A 13,851-nucleotide genomic window follows, 5' to 3' on the forward strand; every position below is an offset into this window, starting at 1 on the left:
CATCCTCCCTCCCTGCCCACTCCTGATGTCTCACTGACGGGCTTATAGAGCACAGCATCTCCCCCTAGGCTCATGTCACCACACTGCCTGTATGTGTATGATGGCTGTGGAGAGCAGGGCTGTGGAGTCGGTCCAAAAATCCACCGACTCCGACTCCTCAGTTTAGGATTCCACCGACTCCGACTCCACGACTCCGACTCCTCTAATTTGCATATTACAATTTTGTTGATTAAAAGTATGTAACATGAAATTCGTCTCTTAACTGCCAACGCTTAGGAATTTTACAAGACAACTGAAGTGAGAAGGATATGTAGACTACTATATTTATTCCCTTTAGACTAAAACTAGTCCTTGGTAAGAGTACTTGTAAAAGGTACAAACCGGAACAAAGAACATCTATCAGGCCCTAGGCAATGTAAGTGTGGGTACATGTAAGAATGATGTGCAGGTACTCTGCAGGGGAATGAGGAGATTGTAAACAGACAACACCTCTGTGTTCAATGTGCACAGCATTCTCAGTGGATTCCCTGCAGCTCTGTGGGGAGTGCATATGTAGAGTATAGTACTACTGTGTAACAAAGTAAACCTGAGACAGATGAAATTAAAGTTTTATACATACCTGGGGCTTCCTCCAGCCGCCTTCAGGATAATCAGTCCCTCTATGTCCTCCTCCACCACCTGGATCTTCTGCTATGAGTCCAGGTACTTGAGCCAGTCAGGCGTAATGCGCATGCACACACTCCGCCGCCAGGAGCATACTACACCTGTGCAGCACTATTGCGCAGGTGCAGAATGTTCCTGGCTGTGGGAGCAGCATGCGGCCGGACTGCGCTGACTGGCTGAATTACCAGGACTCATAGCAGAAGATCCGGGTGGTGGAAGACAGTGAGGGACTGATTAGCCTGAAGGGGGCTGGAGGAAGCCCCAGGTATGTATAAAACTTTACTTTTCATCCGTCGCAGTTACCCTTTAATTTGTAGTCACCAAACCAAATTTTAATAACATATCAAATTATTTGATTTCATCAGCAAAGGGAGTGCGTACATTTGCATAAATCAGCATCAATGCGGAATTATTTCCATCCCGTTGACCATCTCTATTAGTGACATGGCTACACATCAGGCTTTATTCTTACAGCATAGATGTTATTTAGTATATATAAGAGATTCCTGTGTACACATCATATATACAGTCACAATCAGATATGTATATCTGACCTTAAAAATACGGGGACTGCTTTATTGAAGCAGCACAAGTAACTAATTTTGATTGGTTTATTTCATTTTTGTGGACAAAGCACAGCTTTTACTGTATACAGGGCCGGGCCGACACATAGGCTCAGGAGGCTGGAGCCTCTGGGCGGAGCTCACTGCTGTGTGGGAGGGGCGCAAGGAGCAGGTCTGTGTATTGCCTGGCTTGCCGCCCACCACCCCCCCCTGTGTATGCTGCACTCACCACTTTTCTGGCTGCAGTGCTGGCTGGCTGCTGGGGAAGACAAGCGGAGCAGATGAGCTGTTTATAATCAGCTTTCTGCTGCTCGCTGTCCCCAGTCTCTCCTGGCTGCGTGTGTGTATAGAGAGCGCCCCTCCCCTCCTCTCTTCTTCATGTGACACTGAGGGGCGGGGCTGAGCACTGTAACCCGGGCATTTCGATCTAGAATGAAGACTGTGGAAGAGAAGAGATAGCTATGCAGGGGAAGGGGGGAGAGACACTGCAGGGAGACGGGCGTAGCAATAGGGGGTGCAGAGGTAGCGACCGCATCGGGGCCCTTGGGCCAGAGGGGCCCTCCCTTAACTACAGAATTAGCTCTTTATTGGTCCTATGCTCATAATAATGACTTCTGTAGATACTTTGAATAGTGGTAATCATTAACAAACTGTTCCCCATCCCCTTCTTGCACCTCTGACACTGTAGTTGCCATTGGCAGATTTTGGTGCGCCGTATAAATTGTTATGTATAGAGTGCTTGGGGGGCCCCATTGTAAAACTTGCATCAGGGCCCACAGCTCCTTAGCTACGCCACTGCAGGGAGAGGTATGTTCAGATCAGAATATGCACACATGATTCTGCTCTTTTCCAGCTCACACACTGCCTGTGTTCCTGGTGCTTGCATGATAGATCATTTTCCCTAATGCTGCCTTGTTTGTGCACTACAGGATACACTCAGCTGAGAGCTCTCTCTCTCCTTCCCTGTCCCTGAAGCTGCTGCATGAGTATGTTGAGGTTGTAAGATTACAGGAATAACTGCAGCTTTTTAACACCCCAGAGCTGGGCAAAGGAGAGCACAAGGGGGAGTGACTATGTGCTGTGTCAGGTGTGTGATAATGCTAGCTTCTATGTCACCAACTCCCCTGCCCCTCTCCCATTCCCTATCACTCTATTTCTCCGGCATCAGGCTATATTTCCCCTTAAAGGGGTTCTGTGGGGGTGTCCTGGGGATAAAAACAAACTTACCTGGGGCTTCTATCAGCCCCCTGTAGCAGTAATGTCCCACACCGTCCTCCTCCGATCCACCGTTCTCCCCCGCCGGCTCCGGGCAATTATTCGTCTGACGACAGACGAATAATGCGGGCTCCCATTCGTGTCAGTGGAAGCTTACTGCGCAGGTGCAGTACAAAGGTTTCTCGTACTGCGCCTGCGCAGTAAGCTTCTGATGATGCCGGCGGAAGCGAGCAGGCGCGCGGCCATTGGCGCCCAGCCGCAGTTGAAAGCGTACCGCGCTGCACTGGAGCCGGCGGCGGAGAATGGCGGATCGGAGGAGGACTGCGTGGGACATTACTGCTACAGGGGGCTGATAGAAGCCCCAGGTAAGTGTCTGTATTTAACCCCAGGACACCACCACAGAACCCCTTTAACCTCCCCCCAAGGACAAAGGAAAACAGAGAAATGCACCCTGTATGTATTTAGAGAGTTTAGCCTGTCTAATTCCCCCTCATCTGTGACTAATCACAAGTTGTAGTTTGATCAACACCCCTGTGCCACCTGATTGCCATGGCAGATAAGACATATAAGCTCATTTAAAAGCTCAGGATATTAGCAATGTCTGCTTCCATGAAAGCAGGAAGTAGACACACTGCAGATTTATTGCAGGATTTGTATAGGCTGTAACATCGAAATTTTTTTCTTTAAAGGTTATTATACTGTTGCCTATCTTTTAGAGCAGAGAGGAAGTTCAGGTCCGCTTTAAAGTGGCCACTAGCGATACAATTTTCCGGACAATCAGTCATCCTAGACCACTAATGACAGCTTGCTGGTATATCTAATTCGATCAAATTGATGGAATCGATCCAAAAAATTATCACTTCCATTAATCTGAGCAAATTGGATAGCAGCTTTTCTTCCATTAGTGGGTCCGAAAGATCGTTTCTGATCAATGTTATCAAATCAGACGATCAATCATCTGGAGAATTGTATAATTAATGGCCACTTTAAGTATTTATATAGTGATGATGCCCTCCATAGCACTTTGAAGAGTACATAGCAATATTGCTGATTATTCTCAGAGCTTAAACTGTAATCCTACCATAGTTATAGTGTAAAAAGTCTCTACCATATTAATATGTATTTATATAGCACTGACATGTTCTGCAGCACTTTACAGAGTACATAGTCATGTCACTGACTGTCCTCAGAGGAGCTCACACTCTAATCCTACCATAGTCATAGTCTAATGTCCTGCCATATTATTATTATGTATTTATATAGCACTGACATCTCCTGCAGCACTTTACAGAGTACATAGTCATGTCACTGACTGTCCTCAGAGGAGCTCACATTCTAATCCTACCATAGCCATTGTCTAATGTCCTACCATGTTATTTATGTATTTATATAGCACCGACATCTTCTGCAGCACATTACAGAGTACATAGTCATGTCACTGACTGGCCTCAGAGGAGCTCACAATCTAATCCTGCCATAACCATAGTCTAATGTCCTACCATATTCACATTATTATGTATTTATATAACATTGACATGTTCTGCAGCACTATACAGAGTACATATTCATGTCACTGACTGTCCCCAGAGGAGCTCACAATCTAATCCTACCATAGTGTAATGTGTCCTACCATATTATGTATTTATATAACACTGACATCTTCTGCAGCAGTACTGTATACAGAGTATATAGTCATGTCACTGACTGTCCTCAGAGGAGCTTACAATCTAATCCTACCATAGTCATAGTCTAATATCCTACCATATTATTATTATGTATTTCTATAGCACTGACATCTCCTGTGTTGGATTCAATGTGTTTGATCTTTGTAAGCTTACTGCTCACTCAGTCATCAGAGAGCTGCACATGTGCAGTAAGCTTACGGAGCAGGCCGGGGGGGGGGGGGGGGGGCGCACTTGGGCAGCTCAGCCTCTGTTGATTGTGGACCTTGTCCCAGCCCTGACTGTATATATACTGTATATATACATTATTTTTAATGACTATTATCTGAGAAATAGAACATTTTATCATATTTTCTATTTTAATTACAGTTACAAATTCATTAGGAGTCGGTGCATTTTTTCCCGACTCCGACTCCAGGCACCCAAAATTGCCCGACTCCACGACTCCGACTCCACGACTCCGACTCCACAGCCCTGGTGGAGAGAATGTTGCGGCTGTGCTGACTGGACCCAACAGTGAGCTCTCATCACAGGGACCTGGTGGGGGTGTGAGCCTGGTGGCCACAGAAAAGGAAACTTATTCCAAAGGGTAGGGCAGAACTAGAGGTCACACAGGAACTCACTCATTCCAAAGGAGGAAGGACCAAAGGACACTGGGGAGCTAACTTGTTCCAAACTGGTGTGAGCTAAAAATCATTTGAGTGCTAACCTTTTCCAAATGGATTGGGAGTGTTGAATTAGGAAGGAGGATGTGTGGGAGCCCAATAGCTGGCCACCCTCATTAAGTGGCCCTGGAGGAAGAGACCCCTACATAGTAGAAGGATAGAGTCAGTGGGGCCTCCCATAAAGGGTGCTCCCTAGAGGACAATACCGGCTTTTACAGCCCCAAATGCTAATAAGCCATGTATAAGACAGCTTCACAACTTAAAACTGCTGGGCAGGTAAGTCATTGCAATCTGCACTTATTTACACTGATCCTTTAAGTCTCCATATTCTATTTTAAAGCTATATCTCAGTTAAACATTAAAGCAGGCCATACACTGGCTCGATTCACGGCCGTTTCGACAGCAGATCCGATCCTGGGATCGGATCTGCTGCCAATCGTTTGCGCTAAACGCACCCGCCGATCCGATTCCCTCCCGAAATCGGATCGGTCCGTCGATCGCGCCGTGCGGGAAATTACCCTCGATCGCCCGGCGGTAGGAGCGCGTCGCTTGCGGCGTACGATTCGGGCCCGATCCGAGCATGTATACATTACCTGAAGCTGGCTCCGGGGTCCTCTTCTCCTCGCTGCACCGCATTTCCGCATGTCCCAGTGTACGCTTATACTTCCTGTGTCACTCCGGTGACCAGGAAGTTGAAATAGAGGGCGCTCTATTTGAACTTCCTGGTCACGGAGTAACACAGGAAGCGCCGGGATGGAGCAAGAACAGCGGTGCGGTGCAGTGCGGAGAAGACGCCCGGGAGCCAGCCTCAGGTAATGTATACGGGGGGGGGGGGGGGGGACAGGCGGCAGGAGCAGCTGAACAGATTGTGATCGGTTTCAGGCTGAAATAGATTCACAATCTGTTTGCAGTAAAGGCAGCCATACGATCCATATCTGATCAGATTCGATCAGATAGGGATATGTCAGCTGGTCGATCTAATGGCACATCGACCAGTGTATGGCCACCTTTAGGCCCACATGCAATTAACTTTTTCACCTGAGTTTTCTCCTAGGAGATAATTTTTCAACTTCTTTTTAAAAATAACTTTTCAGCATTTTGTAATCTAAAAAAGTACCAAAAATTAAAGAAAAAGTACTATGAAAATTATGTTGAGTATTTTTTTGTTTGCTGGTGGCTTAAAGGGGATTTTATGACAAGGTGTGAAAATGTCAACTTGGAGATAACTAAGGAGAAAAAAGTGAATTGCATATGGGCCTAAAAGTTTTCGTTTTGTTCAAACCCATCCAATGATCACTGCTTCATCTCTTCTCTAAGCCCTCTTGACATCTGGGCCATTTATAGACAATAAAATCATGTAAGGCATCTGGTGATTCTGATACTAACCCGGCAGCTTTGGCAGCAGGACCCATAGGCACACTGAGCCCCGGATCGCAGCTTGCAGGTCCCCGGTTGGCAGCATGGATCCTTCTCACATTCCTGGAAGAGGAGTTAGAACAGACATGGCTTATTGTTTTAGGATGCAATGGCCAATAGTACACAAGACACCAGACTTAGTATAATAAACCCTCTGCTTATGTTCTGTCTGACCTTCTCATTTCCACAGTCACACTCCTCCCCTGGGTCCACCAGCTTGTTCCCACAGGAGGGGGCGCTGTAGGACTCATCTGGGCTGGGCACATTCAGAAGGCAGCTTCCACCTTTGTTTAGCGTCAGCTTCTCAAAGTCATCTTCACTGCAGCTGCTGAAATTCCGAGAGCCCCTGAGGAGGCAGGCAGGTGACAAATTAAAGAGGACCTAAACTCTTCCACAGGAGAGAAGGAAAACACAGAGAACCCCACCCTGCATGTATTTAGAGATAACAGCCTGTCTAATTCTCCCTTATCTGCTAGTAATGAGCCGCTGTAATTTGAGCTGGCATCTCTGTCTGAACTGTGTTGTGCCATTCAGACAGGCTATATATAAACACAGAAGGTTAACCCTGTATCAGGGCAGGGCAGAGGCAGGAGAGGCTCCAGCCTCAGGGCACAGTGTAGGAGGGGGGCGCACAACTCACTCAGCTATCATTCTCCTATTGTGTTTGAAGCAGAGAGAAATAGGAAAAGGGCATACATGGCAGTGACTGCAAGCCAGATAACTAGGGAATTAAGGAGTTGGGGCCCTGGGGCACCTCTTAGTCTAACAGCAATCAGTGTGTGACAGCTGGGTTGGGAGGGATGGAGGGGCGCACTTTGATTTCTCAGCCTTGGGTGCTGGTGGACCTTGCCCCGGCTCTGTCCTGTATGTACTTCCATGTAACCATGAAGTACCAGCTCTGAAGCACCTCAGTAGGAGTGGGCTACAGCAAATACATGTTTTTCTGTAAAGGTTATCATGCTGTTGCTCATCTTTTAGAGCTGAAAGGAAGACCTGGGTTTAGATCCAGCAGAAGTTATAAGAGTAGCAAGAAAAATGTCTGAAAACTGACCATGACCAAGAACTGACTGTTCCATAAAATCCAGGCTTTGTTGGTTAGCTACACCCCCTTTCTGAAAAAACTGGCAAGGCAATTTTAATACCTTTGCAGAGACTGTTAACAGACTGTGTCATCTGTGGGTGGGAGGAGCCTCAGTGTGGCCTGAGGGGTACTCCTCTACATGCGTCTCTTAGCTAGCCTATCTGAGAGAGGAGAAGTAAAAAGAAAAGTAGTGCAGTGCAGTACTTTCCCTGCTGCTTAATGAAGTAACCAGCTGTTGCTGCACTGGGTAAAATTAGGGGGTAACAGTCCTAGTAAATGCCCTTCTGGCTCTTTATCACTCTAGAATTTACAGCGGAGGTCCATTTTAAGACTATAGGTTGGTGCCCTCAATGTTTCTGTCCATTGTTCTATTTACTCCAATCAATTGCTGCTCTTGTTCAGGTAATGCAAAACAAAAATTTGCCTTCTTAAAACACAACTGTTTGAACTGTATATTAAGACATTCTGTTTCTTTTCATCTCTATTCTCTTTCTATCCAAACCAATCTGTTCTGCCGGACAGATATATCTATCTGTGGGCTGAATTAAGCTATGTGTATGTAGTTTTAGAATAAATCTGATTGCTGCTATAACGAACCTGCCCTCTGAAGAGTCAGTCATACTACCGCATTGTTTTATGATTTTCTTATAAATTGTTGATCGGCTAGCTAGGTTGTAAATAACCGTTTCTTCCTCGTAGGATTAGCTAGTACCCGATTTCCTGTGCAAAATCAATAACTTTAGTTTCTCGATTGTATCCAATCGAGATTGCATCATATATGGACCCAGTAACCTTTCTTTAACGTCACATTGCTCACAGTCTTTAAGCCGTCGGAAGTGACTATTCCCCGAACGGTGACTGGAGCATGTCGAACGTGATTGAGCTGGCTACCGTATTATGATAGGATTGGGGTCTCTTCGCCCTATCAAATCGAAGAGCAGTGGCAGTGTATTTACCCGATTTCCAGGGCGAAATCGATATTTTTAGTTTACCGATTGTATATACAATCAGGATTGTACATGTATGGGCACCTCCAACCAATCTTAACCGTTTACTATGCACACAGTGAATTTGCCCCCAGCAGTCTCTAGTGCATGAGATCTGCATGGCAACAATGGCCTAGTAATACGGATTGGTGAGGGACTGTCCCATTACATATCGTCGACAGCTGCGCGATCAATCCTTATTGTCAGTCTGTTCGCCGTACTTCCTGCGTATGCTAACGGGAGCAGATTAGACAGGATTGGCACGCTCTGTCGCATTAACCTTCTTTCCTCTGACGATCCAGCAACCGGTCTTTGTTGGCCGTCTGCACCCGTACTTCCTAAGTATGCTAACGGGAGCAGATCTTGACGGGATCGCGGGGCTGGAAGGTATTTGCAATTATTCAGGTTGGAGTGAGCATATGATGTTCACTCCAACCTGAATAATCGCAAACAGCTTATGTTTTAAGAATTCAAAAATTCTGTTTTGAAAGTATTTTAGTAAGATTTTTGGTCCTTTTTTGCCCCTTACACACTCCTAGAGGTTCTAAATCACCATGAGCTTGCTGGGCAATCTGTTGCTTAGGTGATAATGAGTGATTATATGTGATAATGAGTGATTCCTGATATGTAAAGGAAAGTGTCACAATATGCCAACTGCTTCTGTGATTGGCTGCTATTGTATCATATCACATGTAGAAATAATGCTTGTCAAGGAAAAGGAAAGCAGTATTTCACTTTTATCTTGCCCAACCAGATTCTCAAAAACACATTTTAATAAAGCAATAACATGAATTTATCCTACTGAATATTTTTCTTGACAATTTATGGACAAGCATCTGATTAATTTGATCATGTGACTAATTAGTCACTGAATGGCTATTCCTGATCACGTGATTATGTCTTGCTTGTGTCTGCTTCCAGGAAGCAGATGTGAGTCATGATTACATGACTGCAACCAGCCACTTAGGACTTACAAACCAGTCACCTAATCAACTCCAGTCACACGCTACTCCATCAGTTTTGCTACAGGAGAGGTTCTGTAGAATAAATGGACGTTCTCTTGTGATAAAAGGTAACCCTTACGTGGCCCCAGAGTTCATGATGCAGGCGTCTACAGGGCAGGTGCAGCCCCGGCCATTATCGTGGTTCATCCCCAGGTTGTGTCCCAGCTCGTGAGCAACGATGGAAGAGAACGCCATAACATTCTGATGAGAAAACTGCAAGAAATCACAGCAATACAAAAATCAGGTCACAAAACAAAGAACGTTTTCATTTCAGACAACCTACAGATCCAGTTCACTTTTTCTTCTAGGAGATCATTTTTCATCTTCTGTTTAATTCATTGGGAGCCTCTGGTCCCTTTAAAGTGGATCTGAACTCTTGCACAGGACAGAAGGAAAGCATAGAGAAATACACCCTGTATGTATTTAGAGAGTTTAGCCCGTCTAATTCACCCTCATTTGTGCATAATCACAAGTTGTAATTTGATCTCTCATCTGTGTCACATGACTGCCATGGCAGATAAACTGATTTGAAAGCATAGGATGTTAAAGAGAATCTGTACTCTAAAATTCTTACAATAAAAAGCATACCATTCTATTAATTATGTTCTCATGGGCCCCTCTGTGCTGTTTCTGCCACTCCCTGCTGCAATCCTGGCTTATAATTGCCAGTTTTTTGGCAGCGTTTACAAACAAAATACATGGCTGCTAACATCATGTGATAGGCTGAGAGTAGCTCTGTGTGTGAGTCATAAAGAGCCTGCAGGGGGCATGGAGAGGGTGTGTATAGCTTCTATCCTATCACAAGCAGACCTGCACATTCCAGTCTGAGTGCCTGAGCCCGACAGAGCCGACAGAGGAAAGAAGATTAATTACATAACAGAGATTACACAGCCACTGTGCAACTAGGAAAGGCTGCAGTAAGACAGAGCACATTAGAACAGGTATAGGTACTTATAGGATAGAAGAAATAAGGCTGAAAATTTTGTTACAGTCTCTTTACCTAATGTCTGCTTCCATGAAAGCAGGAAGTAGAAACGCTGCAGATTTATTGCAGGATTTGTATCGGCTGTAACAAAGAAGTGTCTTTCTGTAAAGGTTATTATGTTATTGTTTATCTTTTGGAGCAGAGAGAAAGTTCTGAGTTCAGGGCCGCTTTATGAGTATGAATGTGTCACATGTGTACCCCTCCCGCAGCCAGCCTGAGCGCTGCTGTGAAGAGGATTACAGGGAGCTGATGTGAAGGCAAAAATCAGGTAGTTCTATTGGCTCTATTATTTAGAGAGATGCAGCATGAACCATCCTTAATTATACACACAGAGTTAAATGGTCACACATTACATTTGCCAGAAATGAACTTCCAATAAGAACAGCATATCTACAATGGTAAGATACAGATGCCATACCACGTTTATGCCGCCTGCGTGGCTCCTGGAACACACAGTGCCCACAAAGGCCATGCCAGCAGTGCCCCCGAATCCTTTCTTCCTGCAAGACAAGACAAGAAATAACACAAATTACTGATTTTTCTTTCCAGGAAAATGTAAAGGTTATGAAGCATTTATATGTTCGCCCCATGTCTGTGTGGGTTTCCTTCGGGCTGTCCGGTTTCCTCTCGCATCCCAGAAATGTAGATAAGTCGACTTCCACCTCAAGTTTCATCTAGCATGTGTTTATGGCTATGTGTCTATGGCTGTACGCACATTGGACATCCCTGCGCTGTACACTTTCCTACAACCTGCATTATCCTCCGACTTTCACTGTGACCAATGGGTACCCATCTGGTTGTTGGCAGCTAAAGCCAGATGACTAATATGACAGCTACAAAATGACTCTTTTTTAAAAACAAGTCAGGAATGGCAGATGCATGATAGGAAAGATAAATACAGTAGACTCCCAGTTATCAGGAATTCAACCAACCAGAAGTCTCAACCAACCAGCACAAATTACTGGCAGTACACAGTGGTACAGGCCAAATTCTTAGGCTCTTTGTAGGACCTCTGTGCTTATCAGGCAAATAATAGGAAAGCCAATTTACTTACCTCTAGCTATCTCCAGCCCCTTGCAGCTGACTGTCCCACCCTGACAGCTCCATTCACAGCCGCCGGCCCGGGGTCCCCACCGGTGCAGAGGCAGACCTCGAGGTCGTCCTTATTGCGCCTGCGTGAATCACCGCTGTCAATCAAGCCCACATTGTTCGCGGCAGCCTGCGCAGGCTGCCGCGGACAATGTGGGCTTGATTGACAGCGGTGCTTCATGCAGGCGCAATAAGGACGACCTCGAGGTCATTCTTTCCTTTCTGTGGGGACCCCGGGCCGGCGGCTGCGAGTGGAGCAGTCAGCGTGAGAAAGACAGCTGCAAGGGGCTGGAGCGAAGCTCCAGGTAAGTAAATCAGCTTTCCTATTATTTCCCTGATTACTCCTTTAAAGACTGGGTTCCACAGCTCCCTCAAGAATTACACACTTTCAGTTACTGTATGTTAACATTTCATACAGACTGGTATGTATATAGAATGGGGTAAATTACTGTGTTAGCTAGGAATATTTTTATCATTGAGTGACAAGCAACCAGAAGGCACAATCATCCAGCATCAGCCAATCCACGTCGGTTCCGGAGAGTCTACTGTGGTTGCATCATATGTCTCACACTACTGGATGCAGAATTAGCTGCAGATCAGTCTGACTTCATCCAGTGCATCCAAAGTATCTACTGTCCTATTGTAATAATCAATGAATTGCAACATTTTTTCGAACTGATACAAATTTGGTTGTATGCAGACTGAGGCCTGGTGCACACCAGAGGAGTTTTTCTGAGCGTTTTGAGTTTTTAAATCTGCTGCTAATGTTATCCTATGTGTCTGTGCACACTGGAGCAATGAGGTTTTGTAAAAAAAAACCATAGCATTACATTGGGAAAAGCTTTTGAAACCTCTAAAAGCTCTTCCCAATGTAATGCTATGGTTTTTTTTTTTTTTACAAAACCTCATTGCTCCAGTGTGCACAGACACATAGGATAACATTAGCAGCAGATTTAAAAACTCAAAACGCTCAGAAAAACTCCTCTGGTGTGCCCCAGGCCTATAAGTAGGCTAATCTAAATAAACTGTGACTGGTCCAATATCACAGAGAGAGGAGACAAAAGAGGAAGGCATATAATACAAGCAACATATCAATGAGCATACAAACTGCAACAAACTCTGCATCAAAAAACTAAGGGCCCGTTTCCACTTGTGCAGTGGTAATCGAGCGATGCGGAAAAAAATTAGCATACGGATGCAAATTTCGCATGCAGTTGTATGCAAATTTTCATGCCAATTTGCATACGATTTCACATGGATGACTATGTATGCGATTTTAACCATGGCAGTGCCTGTGTGCTTTTCCATTGTTTCTATGCGAAATCCTATGCGAATTCGCATGAAAACTCACATACCGCATGTGAATTTCCTATTAAATACATTGTATGCGAATCGCATAGCGCAGCTGTGCCCAACCTACGGCCCGCGGGCCATTTGTGGCCCGCGAGGCCAGTTTCTGTGGCCCGCGCGGCGGTGTCCTGCGGAGGGGGAGAGGATCGGGTGGTTTTGCGTAGTTATAGTATCCGCGTAGTCCCGCGCATACAGCCTGATTCCTATTGGAGGAAGGTTCCTGCAGTAACCAATGAGCGAGGCTTTCTAACTATCCCAGCGCTACCCGGGGCTGAATACGGAGCACACGCCGGTGTATGCGCGGGACTACGCGGATACTATAACTACACAATACCACCCGATCCTCTCCTCTCCGCAGGACACCGCGGGCAGCCCCCTCAGCCCCACACAGAGCGGGCAGCCCCCTCAGCCCCACACAGAGCTGACAGCCCCCTCAGCCCCACACAGAGCTGACAGCCCCCTCAGCCCCACACAGAGCTGATAGCCCCCTCAGCCCCACACAGAGCTGACAGCCCCCTCAGCCCCACACAGAGCTGACAGCCCCCTCAGCCCCACACAGAGCTGTCAGCCCCACACAGAGCTGACAGCCCCCTCAGCCCCACACAGAGCTGACAGCCCCCTCAGCCCCACACAGAGCTGACAGCCCCCTCAGCCAGCACACTACAGGCAGGCCACGTGTGGGTAATTAGGCCTCTGTTTCTCCTCAGCAGATCGGACAGCCTCCTCAGCCAGCACACTACAGGCTGGACTCTGATACCATTGCTGCATTAATCTGCCCTGTGAATACACCCAGGTAACATACTGGAACTTCTCATTAAGAAAATGTGCATCATATGGTGAGTACAACAATTCTTATATTGTCGTTTTCTTTCCATATCCAACACCATGTTAACTGTTACTAGAAAAACGTTAAAAGTTTTACATCGAAATTTTGTATGCATGTGTTCCGGCCCTCGAGATTTTTCTTGATTTGAAGTTCGGCCCGCGGGCCAAAAAAGGTTGAGCACCACTGGATAGCGGTATGCAAATTCTGATGGCTCTGCCGTGCAGATTTCGTCTGCACAGAAAAACACTCAGGATTTCTGACAAGTGGAAACAGGCCCATCCACTTGTATTGGTTATGCGAATCTGCTGCAGAAAACGCATGCAGAT

General features: G+C 46.0%; 1 protein-coding gene across 1 annotated transcript in view; it reads right to left on the reverse strand.

Moving 5' to 3' along the window:
• ADAM9 (ADAM metallopeptidase domain 9) overlaps positions 1 to 13,851 on the reverse strand; it is a 153,935-nt gene that overhangs the window by 26,571 nt on the left and 113,513 nt on the right. Inside the window, exons 10-13 of the mRNA XM_068274597.1 lie at positions 10,679 to 10,760; positions 9,355 to 9,488; positions 6,379 to 6,550; positions 6,175 to 6,267 (exon numbers count right to left, since the gene is read on the reverse strand). Coding sequence (XP_068130698.1) covers positions 6,175 to 6,267; positions 6,379 to 6,550; positions 9,355 to 9,488; positions 10,679 to 10,760 — 481 coding nt within the window. The remainder of the gene's footprint in view (positions 1 to 6,174; positions 6,268 to 6,378; positions 6,551 to 9,354; positions 9,489 to 10,678; positions 10,761 to 13,851) is intronic.

This window comes from Hyperolius riggenbachi, chromosome 3 (genome assembly GCF_040937935.1).
Source record: "Hyperolius riggenbachi isolate aHypRig1 chromosome 3, aHypRig1.pri, whole genome shotgun sequence".
Classification (NCBI taxonomy): domain Eukaryota; kingdom Metazoa; phylum Chordata; class Amphibia; order Anura; family Hyperoliidae; genus Hyperolius; species Hyperolius riggenbachi.